The sequence below is a fragment of the Nymphaea colorata genome, chromosome 4 (genome assembly GCF_008831285.2).
Source record: "Nymphaea colorata isolate Beijing-Zhang1983 chromosome 4, ASM883128v2, whole genome shotgun sequence".
In the NCBI taxonomy this organism is placed as follows: Eukaryota; Viridiplantae; Streptophyta; class Magnoliopsida; order Nymphaeales; family Nymphaeaceae; genus Nymphaea; species Nymphaea colorata.
The window spans coordinates 20,054,239-20,067,791 of NC_045141.1; the positions used below are offsets into that span (position 1 = coordinate 20,054,239).

At 37.9% G+C, this 13,553-nt stretch overlaps 1 protein-coding gene across 7 annotated transcripts; it reads left to right on the forward strand.

Moving 5' to 3' along the window:
* The first annotated feature begins 683 nt into the window (after positions 1-683).
* On the forward strand, positions 684-13,228 carry LOC116252970 (notchless protein homolog). 7 transcript variants are annotated; one of them, XM_050077419.1, is made up of 18 exons: positions 684-857; positions 925-1,146; positions 2,780-2,926; positions 3,079-3,126; positions 4,863-5,009; positions 5,554-5,635; positions 5,817-5,906; positions 6,490-6,615; positions 8,029-8,156; positions 8,334-8,533; positions 9,554-9,617; positions 10,086-10,196; positions 10,865-11,002; positions 11,199-11,341; positions 11,501-11,555; positions 12,128-12,184; positions 12,276-12,389; positions 12,939-13,228. In XM_050077419.1, the coding sequence occupies exons 5-17, from the start codon at positions 4,863-4,865 to the stop codon at positions 12,357-12,359; spliced, it is 1,425 nt and encodes a 474-aa protein (XP_049933376.1). In that variant the 5' UTR covers positions 684-857; positions 925-1,146; positions 2,780-2,926; positions 3,079-3,126; the 3' UTR covers positions 12,360-12,389; positions 12,939-13,228. The 7 variants fall into 7 exon arrangements, with proteins under 7 accessions (XP_049933376.1, XP_031483497.1, XP_031483499.1 ...); XM_031627637.2 differs by having other exon boundaries at positions 685-857; positions 3,068-3,126; XM_031627639.2 differs by having other exon boundaries at positions 685-857; positions 4,858-5,009.
* The last annotated feature ends 325 nt before the right edge of the window (positions 13,229-13,553 follow it).

Genomic DNA, 13,553 nt, shown 5'->3' on the forward strand with positions numbered 1-13,553 from the left:
GGTGCAGCAAAAGGAGTATAATTAGATTGTTGGATATAAGACTGCCTATAGAAGTGGGCAGGGAGGATGATCATGTCATGTAGAGATCAAGACATGAGTTACGAGATTGGCTAAAGTCTAGAGATGTGATTCGATTGCTCCGGTAAGGAACAGTGGGACATCTTTTCCTGGTTTTGGAACAGTAGTGTTTTGCTGTTTGTCATGTAATGTTTTCTATTTTAGTTTTCTTTTCCTTTTCATATTCTTTTGTGCTTATATATTCTTTTGGTTAGTGATCCATAAAGGTTGGGAGCCTACCACCCACCATCTTCCATTGGAAACAATGCAACATCAGTATTTGCGCTTGTGGCACAAATTCATTCTGCTGTTCTTTAAGTATCATCTTTTCTAGGATACATAGATAAATGAGTTTATGTTATCATAAAAAACTTTTGTGTGCCCAAGGATGTATCATTTCGCAAGAAGAGAAAATATCTGTCAATCACGATCGCTACCTACGATAAAAGCGTTGAAAAGCGGGCTGATTTCATTTGAGATTTGCGTTGTTATCTTTTTATGAATTTATCACACCCAAATCAAACAGGTTCTTTCACCAACGACTATCTTGGGTGAGGATGAATTTGTCATTGGAAATGATGTAGATACGAATATGGAAATCGACAAGAAGATGCGGATGAATTCTGAAAAGGGTTTTACCCGGGGTTTGGCGGCACCCGTGCTTGCGGAAAACCCTCCCCAGCCGCGCCTCATCGTCGTCCAACACTTTGCGCCGTCCGATTGCTCCTTCCCGCCCCTCCGGCCAGCGTCCGCTGCCTCCAGCGTCGATCAACCAGGCCTGCTACTCTTTTATTACACCGGTAATCTCTCACTCTATCTGTGGCCCGAAAAAGGCCCATTCCAATGAGCATACTTTTGGCTATTTAGTCAGGAAAAACACTGCGGACGGCAGATTTTTGTCCGCTTTTTTGAAAAAGCGTCAGCGAACAATCACGCACGCCCGGGCCCTGAAGATCTCGAAGCCCGCGGTGGATCATTTTTGTGCCTGTTAGGGCATTACGTCTTTCTTTCACAAGCAGGTCGCAGCTTCCGCCTTCTCCCTCCCCTGCGACAGTGGACGCCATCGGCGGTAGCACGCCCATCCGACAGGTATGTATTCCTTTCCTTGCTCTCCGGCATCTCTCTCTCTCTCGCTCCCTCTCTTTGTGTCTCCCTCCCACCCCCTACACACCCCCTTCTTCTGCTCGACCCAGGCGGTCGCGTCCTTCTTCTTCTCAATCCAGCTGGTTTCGGGCAATTATCTGGTATGAATCATCAAACGTGTACCTGGTTATGAGTTCTTGCTGTTGCTTTTGTTCCCATCAGGCCTTTTGGTCTTCTGTTGATGAGGATGAGGGGAAGCCTTCCATTGCCAGCGGCAAGGACCCGTCCGTTCTGTGAGTTTTGGGAGTAGATGACGTTAGGCAAACGTATCCGATGAACCGCCGCTTTGCTATTTATGATATATAGATACATATGACTGATTGTTCCGTGAATGTTGCTTTGCTGTATATGCGTGCACTATCTTTTCCTTTTTGGTGTAATCTTGAAATTAGGCTCTACGTGTCCTTAGGCAGATTAAGTTGAGCACAATCATGTGACTGATTTGCTGCTGGATGTTAGTGAGGTTACAGTAGTACTGGCGTGCCTAAATCAGTGGTTAAGCTACCTAATGAACTTTTAGAAGATCTTATCTTTGCACAAAGATACCTAAATCATTTACACGAGAACCATTTCCTCAATCTTTAGAAGTTTATTGAACAATTTGAGGGTAGTTCGTCGTCGGGAGTTGATCTTCCTGAACTAAAAAAAGAAGAAGTCATGTTCATGAATTAAATTTGTTCACCAATCTAGGAAGCTTAGAATCGTTATGGATCTCTTCCTATGACTTATTTGTTTTCTAGGAGGATCTACTAAAACCTTTACTACAAGGTTATGTAGAACTCCTTTAAGTTTCATGCATGTTAGTTGTTTTGATCCATTATGTCAATGTGATATACATAGTCGATTTGGAATGCAATCTTGAGTTGATGAAATTCATCTCAAGTGTGCTCGAAAAACTGATAGTTTTGTATAAGTTATCTCCGCGGTACGCTTGGGAGGCCTGCGTACCGGTACTGGTACGCCGGTACGCGGTGGTACGTTTGGATCTAGTTTCGGGTCGAAACCAGATCCAAACCATAATTCGATCCGGGAAAAAAAAAACGTAAACCTAACGCCCTGTTTGGTTGGAGGGAAAGGGAGGGAAAGGAAAGGGAAGGGAAGAGAAGGGAAGAGAAAGGGAAGGGAAGGGAATGAAATGGAAAGATGTGATTATAAAAGCTTGTTTAGATAAAAGTGAATTGAATGAAAAGGAAATGATACAATTTATAATAATACCCTCAATAGTCAAAAGGTTGGGAGACATGGAGAAAAAAAACGTGGAAGGGTATTGTGGGTAGTCAACACTTTTGCACTTACTCCCTTTCCTTTCCCTCTCAATCCGTCCGATTTGGGAGGGATTGGATTTAGACTATACAATCATTTCTTTTCCTTTCCTTTCCTTTCCCTCTCCTACCATCCAAACATACTTTCTCTCTTTCCCTCCCTTCTAATTAGCCAACCAAACACAGGAGAGATTGCTCAATCCCTCCCTTTCCCTCCCTTTCCTTCCAACCAAATAGGCCCTAAGTTCCTAATTTTTTTGCCCGACGCTCGTCTTCTTCTCCGGTTCTCCATCTCTGCCTCTGTTTCTTCTGAAAAGCTTCGACGACCGGTGGCGGTGACGGCGACGGACGACCAGTGGACGGCAACCAGCAACGGAGGCGACGGTGGGTGCTTGCCTTGAGCGGCGACGGTGGGAGGAGCTCCCAAACGACGTCTGAAATCATTTTGATTTCGCAGAAAAGGGGTAATACTCCTCTTTGCTAATTATTATTTATTGCTCGCTTCCATGTTCTGCCATTTTGTGAGCATGATGAATGATGATGCTCGATCATGATTATTGTGACTTTCCCCCTTTTTCCTATGATGATTGTTATGCTTATAACAGTGATCACACAGAGTAGGAGAATTGGGGATTCCACTGACACATTGACGTATTGCTAACAGGTAAGCTCGGTTAACTATATTTTGCTTATTACAAATTATAGATTATCTCTTTTCTGTCAATTGCACCTCTTTTTATTGTTGAAATCTTTGCCAGTTTTATTAATGTGAACCTCTCTATCTTGAGTACCCTCAACCGAAAAAAGGCTTTCCTTTCTATGATTATGCATTGTCTAGTATGGATTAATTTAATGATGTCCCCATTGTTACTTATCCCCATTTTGCTATTGCTATTCCATTATCCACGGGAATGGCAGTCAAGGGAATGGCAAGAGGTAGAGGTGGATAAGGAGGACTTTGCAGAGGTGGAAGAGGAACAGAATTTACAATGAAATATATTAATCCAAGATCTCAGTTTTTTTATGTTTCTTTTTTATGAGATTATATGTAGGAACTATGAAACAAACATTTGATATGGTATGTAAGGATAATTTTATGTTTTCTTTATGAGATGGTATGTAGGGATAAATGTTTTCTTTATGAGATCATTTGTTTTGTTTTTCTCAAAATTTATAATTTTTAAATTAAAAAATCAATATTATCGCATAAAAAATACACCGTACCTGTACCATGATTTGCAAAAACGCCGTACCTGTACCGCGGTGACATTGGTTATCTGAGAGTATCGAAGACGATTAGTCATCTTCATTGTGATCTTTTTGTTATATTATGGTATGTGCTTACTTATTATATTTGTGGTTAAATATGTTGTAGAAAAGGTAAGTTCGATGACAATTCTAGGAGATATTTCTATCAAGAACAGTTTCGTGTGGGTTCACAATTTTTTTTTACAGGTTGCAGTGTAACTTCTCATGTGGGCTTATTGACTTGTGCTTTGATTGTTGGGAATGTGTGCTTTTTCCCTCTTTTATCTGTCCTCTGATTTCGTATGTTGCAATGTTCCACGGATTAAAATGGTTACATTTTTCATCCATGTATTTTTTTTTACTTCTTCATGAAACAACAGATTTTATTTGATGGATTTTATTTCGAATTTTCATGCCGATCACTCACAGGTGACAAATTCAGCGTAAGGATATTTTTTCTTCTTGAATTTCATCCTATGGATTTTAATCCATGGTTTTTTATCGGTGGTTTTTTGTCTGTGGCCTTCAAATGGGGCCAGGCAGAAATAAGTACAATAAGTAGAAAATTTGGATATTGGGCAAGCACCACGGGATCTAAGTGGCCATAACCCTAACCCTAGTGTTTCTCGAGTCTTGCCTGTAGTAGAAGTCCATTGTCACAAAAAACTTGTACAGTTATTATACGGCGAGAAATTTCTTGGGTATAAGACGGTGAAGTTGTATATCTCGGGAATAAAACGGGAAAATCTCAGCAAATTTTTAAAAAATTTAAAACATTTAATAAATCCTAAAAATTATAAAAAAAATCATAAAAAATACGAAAGAACGCCAAAAAAGCGTATAAACGCGTATAATATGCGATTTTTCACGTTTTTTATTTTCTGATGTTTTTTCAAAAAATACGCATTTTTTCACGTTTAATACGGCTCACTTTTTTTTGGCGTATTATATGCGTCTTTTTCCAATAAGATGCGTTTTTTGTGACAGTGAGTAGAACCCAAAAATTGGTAGTACAGATTTTCTCTCAAGTTTATTGATAAAATTTGTTGGAAAAGGGTTATGGGAAAAGAGAAATACACATTTTTTAAAAAAATTAAATTTTGGGTATTTCAGATTTTAAAATTAGGATTGTTTTTCTTTGATATAGAGAAGATGGAGGTGGAGAAGCAGGAGGTGGTGAATAATGTTATGTGTCAACTGACGGACCCTGAGGGGAACCCACTTGGCAAAGCCCTCTATCTCCCACAGGATGCTGGGCCACTTCAGCTGATGGAACTTGTCAATTCACTCCTCAAGAACGTAGGTTCCTTTTCTTCTGTTTCATTTTGTCTTCTATCGTCTTCATCTAGTTCATTATTACTTTGTCCTTTCTTGGGAATCTGGGTGTTATTCGAAATTTTGCTTATTGGTCTTGGAAAATTAACCCTTTTATTAAGTGATATTTATTTTTGTTTTCATTTTTCCATTGTATGGAAGAGTTTCTGGATTTATGACCATGGCTTTGTAGTTCATGGTAGTGATCAGTTTGTGGGTACCAAATAACACAGTTTAAAACCTTTCTTTGTGGCTTCATATGCCACAGAGCAAGTTGGAGATGTTAAATGAGTGGATATGATTAGCCTTTTCTCCCTCTCTTTTTTTCTTTCTTCTTTGGTTTTTGGTGTACATCACAAACTCTAAAGCTTAAACTAGAATCACTTGGGATAACTTGGTACTGCCACCTAACTGATGAAAGCCAAATATGACCAGTAGTTTACAAACGTGTTGGCTTGGCAACTTGCTTTCTCATGCTTCTTACTATTTCTCCTTGTATCTCTGTTCCCCACACCTTGCAACCTTCTAGGAGGAAAAATTGCCATATGCATTCTACATATCGGATGAGGAGCTTGTTCTGCAGATTGGATCTTATCTACAGAAAAAGAAACGTAAGCATAACCATGTGGTTGAGTTCATAAATATTGGCAATTGATACTTGATTTTTTAGTTCCTTATGAGAAACACTGACAGGACTTTGCTTGGAGAAAAGTGTTACACTATCTTCGTTATTTTTCTATAAACCTTTCCGTATTTGCATTAACTGTTCGCATATGGGCTTGCTTTCTGCAGTTTCTGTGGAGAAAGTGCTACAAATTGTTTACCAACCTCAGGCAGTTTTTAGAATTCGTCCAGTCAATCGGTGTTCAGCTACCATTCTTGGTATGTCTTATTACTTGTTAGTATTCTTGCACAATCCCATGCTCCAATATATCCGTCATCAATTTGTTGAATTTCTTGAGGTTCATCCTAGATATTGCTTCTGTCACAGATGTTATATTTTGCTTTCATTTTGGTGTTTGATCACTGACATCAGCATATTCTGGTATAAGCAGACATATACATGTATTGTGTTATTAGATAAGGCACATATTGTTTCTCTTAATAAATCATCATTCGTTGGTATATCATATATGCTGCTAAGTAGTGGGTCTAGCTATGTGGGGCGAATGAAAGCTCAAGTCAAGCCAGGGTGAAGCTGGAAAAAAAGTATGTTTCAAGGTGCACAAAAGTAGATATGCACCTGGTTCTGGAATCTCTCTTTGGACCAGAAGAATTTTGAGCAAAGAGACATCCACATACAAACTTTTGACACTTGTCCTCTCTGATCTTATTTTAGTGAATTGTAGCTTTGAAATGTGGTGTTATGGCCGGTCAGCAATGTTCAGATGCTTCCTTGCATGTTAATGTTCTTAGTTGTAGGTGACTGAACACATGGATTTACGGGTATCTCTATGGGATGCAGGTCATGCTGAGGCTATACTTTGTGTAGCTTTTAGTCCAGACGGAAAGCAATTGGCTAGTGGTTCTGGTGATACAACTGTTCGTTTTTGGGACATAGCTACTCAAACACCTCTCTTTACTTGTACAGGTAAGGATCAACTACTATAAGTTTTTCCTTCGTGAACGCTTATCTAGCTTAAAATTCACATGTAGCATTCCGTACTGTGTTGCTATGAAATTGTTCTACACCAATTCTTCAACGGGACAAAAACTGCAATCTTTTGCTCATTACAATGTTGTAGATAGATTTCTCCCTTTTGCCGTGGTTTTGATCTCATAAGCTAAGCCCAATTAGCCCAAGTGTACCTGTGCCTTATGTTTTCAACTTTACCCTTTTAGGATATTTGTGTTATGTGTTTTTGATTTATGTCCTTCAAATTAGCCATGTCTGCTGGTTTTGCCATGGATGGTCAAACAGATAAGCTAATGACTTCCTTACCTTTACGATTCTTTCCATCCTTTGGGACCTGTGTTTACAAATATCACCATCGAGAATATTGTGGGAAGGTTCTTCTTGGAAATTTTTTTAGAACCTTATTTTTGTAGGTTAAATCCCAGATATTCATAGAAGTTTGAAAATATAGAGGATAATAGAGAAAAATTGTGAAAATATGACTTGTCTATTGTATTTCTATAATGGAAAATGTTGACAAAAGTTTTTATAAATTATAAGATAAAAAAAAACTAGTAAATTTAAAAGATAAACTTTTCTCTGAAAAGGAAAAATGTGGTGATATTATGACAATAATATCACAATATTTATTTTCTTGTAGGATTTTGAAAATAATGCATTGTTTTGCAGATAATACCAACTGGCTTCAAAATGGCAAACATATTGCAGTGTTCTCATATATTGGAGATATTCGTGACCATGCTTTGAGCCCTTCAGATTTCTCTTGTCCCATATGTCTGTGATGCTTTTTCTTTGTGGTCCATTTCCAGTGCACACACTATTGTATTATAAACATTTTTCTTTCCCAATTTATGCTGCTTGTCCATTATCGATCTAGCTGATGGATTTCTGGCTTGATTTCTTGTGTTTTTTAGCTTTTCAGCGTTGATTCTTGACTTTCATCATTCTCTAATGTCCTTCTCATGCAAGGCGCTGGTTTTTTACCAAAGAAGGTTTTGATAGTCTCTAGGGAACAAACTTCTACTCAAACACCTCATTGAGAAAATTGTCTGTATTTGGATTTGGACAGAAAAGATGTTTAGGTACACATCTTACCTTGTTAGACTACAGCATGACTCAAATTGAGCTACTTGTATTGAAAATAATCTATCCAAATGCTGGTTTAGCTGTGGGACTCCAGCATTGTGATACTTTAACCATTTTCACTGTTACCAACATGCACAGCCCAAACATATCAAGATATGATTCTACCTGCATGTTCTACTAGACATGAGCTTGGTGTTGGGAGGTTGCTTTCTTTTTATGTTTGTGTTAATAATCTAATTCTACAACCTAACGTTGTGTTTGTTGTGTTTGGATCATTTTCAGGGCACAAAAATTGGGTCCTTAGCATCTCATGGTCACCAGATGGCAAGCACCTTGTCAGCGGTAGTAAGGCTGGTGAGCTGCACTGCTGGGATCCACAGACTGGGAAGCAATCTGGGAACCCGCTGACAGTTATGTTGTTGTTCTCTTTCAACAGTCTATTCACTTGGTTCTACTTCTAAGATGTTTACACGTGTAATTGGGTTCTTTTGTGGATGTGAATGCAGCCAATAGTAGTTGATGACATATGTTGTCTGTACTCTTCAGACTTCTTTGCAACCAACTAATTGGAAGCTTTTGTACTTCAGGGACATAAAAAGTGGATAACTGGGATCGCATGGGAACCTGTGCATCTACAATCTCCTTGCAGACGCTTTGTGTCTTCTAGTAAAGATGGAGATGCACGCGTTTGGGATGTTGTAACAAGAAAGTGTGTCTTATCTCTTAGTGGACATACACTTGCTGTAACCTGTGTCAAGTGGGGTGGGGATGGACTGATATATACCAGGTGTGATGTTACATTCTTTTGACAAGTGATGATAGGCTATCTACTTCTGATGCTTTTTGCAGTTCCCAACTTCCTAATGGAAATTGTAACCTTCACAAAACTTTCTATGCTTAGTTTTCTCACCTTACATAAGCCATGATAGTAATTCTTGATATCCTCCAGTTTTGTGAGAAAACAAAGCCATTGTAGGAAACATTGTGAAGAGTTGCATTCTGTTTGCTTGGGTTTATGTTTCCTATTTGTTGTCCTCATTGTTGGTTATTTTTCCTGTATTTTTATGTTCATGGATTTATTTTTCTTACTCGTCAGTTACTGTGTCTATGATAGCATATTAATAGCATGCATGTGTTTCAATCTTTTGTTCTTTGTTAACAAATCATAAGTTTGTTGTCATGTCACATTGGTCCATGTGTAGCAAGGGTATACATAGTGAATTAGTAACTAATAAACAATCAAATATCAACTAATTATAAGCCTAAAATAGGAAAACTGCAGACCTTTCCAATTCTGCATTACGCCTGCAGAGAAAAATGAGAGAGAGGAGGGCGGGAAGGAGGGAGGTTGACACTTGCCCTTCTCCCCTTTAAAGCTGTCTTTCTTTTAATTTTTTAACTTAAAATTTTCAATGGAAATGGACTTGGCCAAAGTTAACCAAGTCCAGATCTTGAACCAACATAGCCTGATGAGCGCCTGGCTGTGGTAACTGCACCACATTCTTGATTGACTCGAATCATGTGTATCCAAAGATGAACAAAAAATAGTCGGATGAAATTCACCACGTGACTCACATGACCTTGAAATTTGTCACACTCTTACGTGAGCCATGTCAACTTGGATGCAGTATCCATTATGGTGAGTGCATGCGACATAGGTTTGTTGTTGAAGAATGAATTATAGGTTATCCATCAGCAAAAGGATTGTTATGATTGTGAGTTTTTTCATGCTAAAATTATCTATATAATTTTGATTTAGCGAGCCATATTTTTGGTGAGTGATAATGGTTGTTTTTATTTATACTAGTTCGCAAGATTGTACAATCAAAGTGTGGGAGACAAACCAAGGAAAGTTAGTTCGTGAACTGAAGGTCAGTAGGGATTTTGTGTGCTTTGTGTGGTTTTCTAATTTGGTTTCCTTTTCAACTCTCTCTGTGTGACTGTTTGTTGTCAGACGGATTGACACATTTAAGAACTTAAATGTCATTGTTCTTTCCTTGCAATTATAGTATTATAGTAAGAACCTCTTCTTTGCTTCATGTTCACCCAGAAATCTTTCTGGGGTAAACTTGGTCTTGGAACTCCTCTTTGCCATTCTCTGAAAAGTTAACTGCACCTATGTATATGATCGATTTTGCAAGAAGCAACAGTTAGATTGCTAGATTATGATTAATGTGTTGCAAAAACTTAAAAATCAATAGCAGAAATATTTTGACCTAAAAAATAGAAAGATAATTTACTCCTAAAATGGCAGATGTATCAATTTTGATCTTTATTGTTATTTGCTGTGAGCGATATGGGATCATGGCATTTGACACAAATATTAATTTTATTTTCAGGGCCATGGGCACTGGGTTAATACTCTTGCTCTGAATACGGAATATGTGCTTCGTACGGGTGCATTTGATCATACCGGAAAACAATATTCTTCCCCTGAAGAAATGAAAAAGGTAAATTACATTTGTTACTTTAGTCTGTTATGCCGCTTTTGACAGTGTCGGAATATTGGTTTGTCAGCATTAACTTTTTCTATTTCAGTTGTCTTCTGTGTCATGAAGCATTTTAAAGTATACGGCCAGAAGTGTTAAAGCTCTTGATATTTCATATTTTGTTTATCAGTCCCTTCTTTCATGAAATTGCCATTTTGCATGCATATTAGACTGCTTTATCATTTCTACAGATCACATTAAGGTAAACTGAGTAATCAATCAAGCGATCAACTAGCATTGAAAATCATGTGCATTTGGATACTTGAAGTAATGTTGAAAAGCAAAAGGGGCAGGAATGCTGGCATTTTGCTTTGCATAATGTAGTTGAATGGCATCAAGTTGGGCCATTGCTTTTGTGTTTAGCAACTATGCTTATTTTTGTGACCGTAGACCTAGATGGCATTCCATCGCTTCCATGTGCAGTTGTGCTAGTTCATGCTCTGCCTGTATTTGTAAATGCATGTACAAGTGTATATGTATGTATGTGTGTAAGATAATATTTGCTGATGATGTAGAACTTGTGTCTTTATGGTATATGTAGAGATCATCCATGTTCAAGTCATTCTCAAGTTCTCCTTACATGGAAGTTTATTCCTTGTAATTTTCCTTGTTTGATTTATCTTTTCCAGGTTGCTCTTGAGCGGTACACTAAAATGAAAGGAAATGTTCCTGAACGACTAGTTTCTGGATCAGATGATTTCACCATGTTTCTCTGGGAGCCTGCCATTAGCAAACATCCAAAGTCTCGAATGACAGGTCACCAACAGGTAATGTTAGTTTAGTATGTTACACTTTGTCTTGCATGCATATAGCTTTAATCCATTTATAGCAGATTTGCATCCGTGAAATAAAGTGACGCAGACTGGTTTGTGTTATGTATGTGTTGGATGCTGAATATTAGCTCTTTCTATGTCTGCAGTTTCAATGGTGAACTTGCTGACATTCATTGAAATTCTTTTGCAGCTTGTAAACCATGTATGTTTCTCACCTGATGGACAATGGGTTGCTAGTGCTTCTTTTGATAAATCTGTTAAGCTATGGAATGGGACAACTGGCAATTTCGTAGCTGCTTTTCGAGGACACGTTGGACCAGTATACCAAATAAGGTCTGTTTCTTTCTATTGCTTCTTAATCATAAACCTGAGAACTCCTTTTGATTCGCTATCTGTACTTTTTTATTTGAATTGTTCTCCTATTCTTAATTCATTCTTTTTAAATGTGACTGTCTTGTTTGACATGCATATTTTATGTGACCCAATGAACAGTTGGTCTGCTGATAGTCGACTTCTGTTAAGTGGAAGCAAGGATTCAACACTTAAGGTACAATATAGAGGTCTCATCTTGCTCATGTTTTGGTAGTGATCATTTCCCCTCTTTCTCCTTGAATGGTTAATAACCAGAATGTTCTCTTATGCTAATAGACTAATGCCTAATGGTACTAAAGCAGAGGGAGAGAGATTAAAAAGTGATTAAATTTTGATTGACAAGAGTGAAAATGTTTGAAGAATTATCCTATGTCATATAGGTGCGGGTGCGGATGCAACAATTTTTCAAAAAAATTTAGGTGCACCTGTGGCTGCGGTGAGGATGTATTTATATGTGTGTATATGTGTATATAAAACATTTGTTATTTATTTATTATAACTGTTTAATAGCCTTATTCATCTATATTTACATATAAACTTTTTGTATTAGAGATAGTTTAGTTATGTGCATTTTTGAAATGGTCAGTTTTGGCCTGGGTTGGCTGACTGAACCGGATGTACTGTGTGGGAGAAGCACCAACACTAGCAACAGCATCAACGTGGGTGCGAGAGCCATTTAGAAGCACCCATGTGTCATAATATTTATCCTTTTGTATAATCTTTTAATCTTTTATTGTGGTTCTCTAGGTTTGGGACATGCGGACAAAGAAACTGAAAATGGATCTTCCAGGTCATGCGGATGAGGTACGTAGTCCTTCAGAAAGGAAACATCAAACAACTCGTAAAAAAGGTAATTCATGAGTAAGTTCTGATCCTTATTGTTCAACTGTGGTAGGTATTTGCTGTTGATTGGAGTCCGGATGGGGAGAAGGTGGCATCAGGAGGCAAGGACAAGGCTATGAAGTTGTGGATGAATTGAAGTGAGCTTTCTGATTGTTGGAAATCCAAAGTAAGCGAGTTGTTACTGTAAATACCAGTTTTGACAAGCCAGAATTTTGTTCTTCGTTTGCAACACCTGGGATCTTGCTGGAAACAGTAAATATTCCACTAAAGCGATTTACTGGAACGAGAGGTTCGGGTAAAATGCGCTTGTAACTTGAAAAATAAACATGTCGAAGTATTTAATTGGATGTGTAGAGATTGGTCTAACTGCGTTTTATGCAGAAGATCCAAATTCGGTTGGAATATTCTTGCTTTCTAGATGTTGAACTATGGACATTGCACTTACTGCGTTTATCTTTGGTCTAAAATAGAATGGACGAGCAAGAAAACCTTTTCCATAAATTAAACTAGACTGATTTATTGGTCATGGTCTTAAAAAAAAGCATATGATTCAATATTAGAAAATTTTTAAATAATTTGAAATTATTTAGTTTACGTCATGCATAATTAAATTTCTTATCACACTCGGGAGCACGAGAGATGCACGACTCATTTGTTACTACGATCATGAAGATCACATTTGTGTGGTTTTAACTTTTGTAACTGTGCATTGCAGATGGTTCGAAGCCAATATTGTCATAGGCGTGCCGCGTGCTCTCCGTCGTGCTAAATGGATACAACGCGTGGGACATTTTTTCAGTTGGCCTTGGTTTGTCATTCCTCTTTATGCAGAGTTGTAATTATACGAAAATATATTGTTAAGAGGGTTTTTTAAACCTTAAAAGGAAGGGGGGAAAAGACAACTGGAGGAATCCAACTGAAGCAATTGTTAAGGATAAGGGTACCTTAGAGAATAACTTCTCCAGGTTATCAAACGTGCACTAAAAGATACTTGCATTCCTCAGCTATCGTTGGGCAACCAGGAAAAGAAAAAAGCAAGATCTTAGACAGGGAAGGCTCTATGCCTCCATCTGCTTTTAATGGGCCTTGTATGTCTTCCCTTTTATCTACCATATCAGGAGCTTCCCCATCAACTTTAGTTACAAATATTGGATTGCGACAAAAACTTTGTTCTTAGTTACCCATTTTCTTTTTCCTGTCCCGTTTCCTGTTTTTCTCAATTTCTCTCACCCATTCGATTTTAAAAAGGGATATTTCTAGATTGAATATTATCAATTTGTGAACCAGACGAGTGCTGTTACCAAGGTTTAAAAATTGGTTATGGAATCAC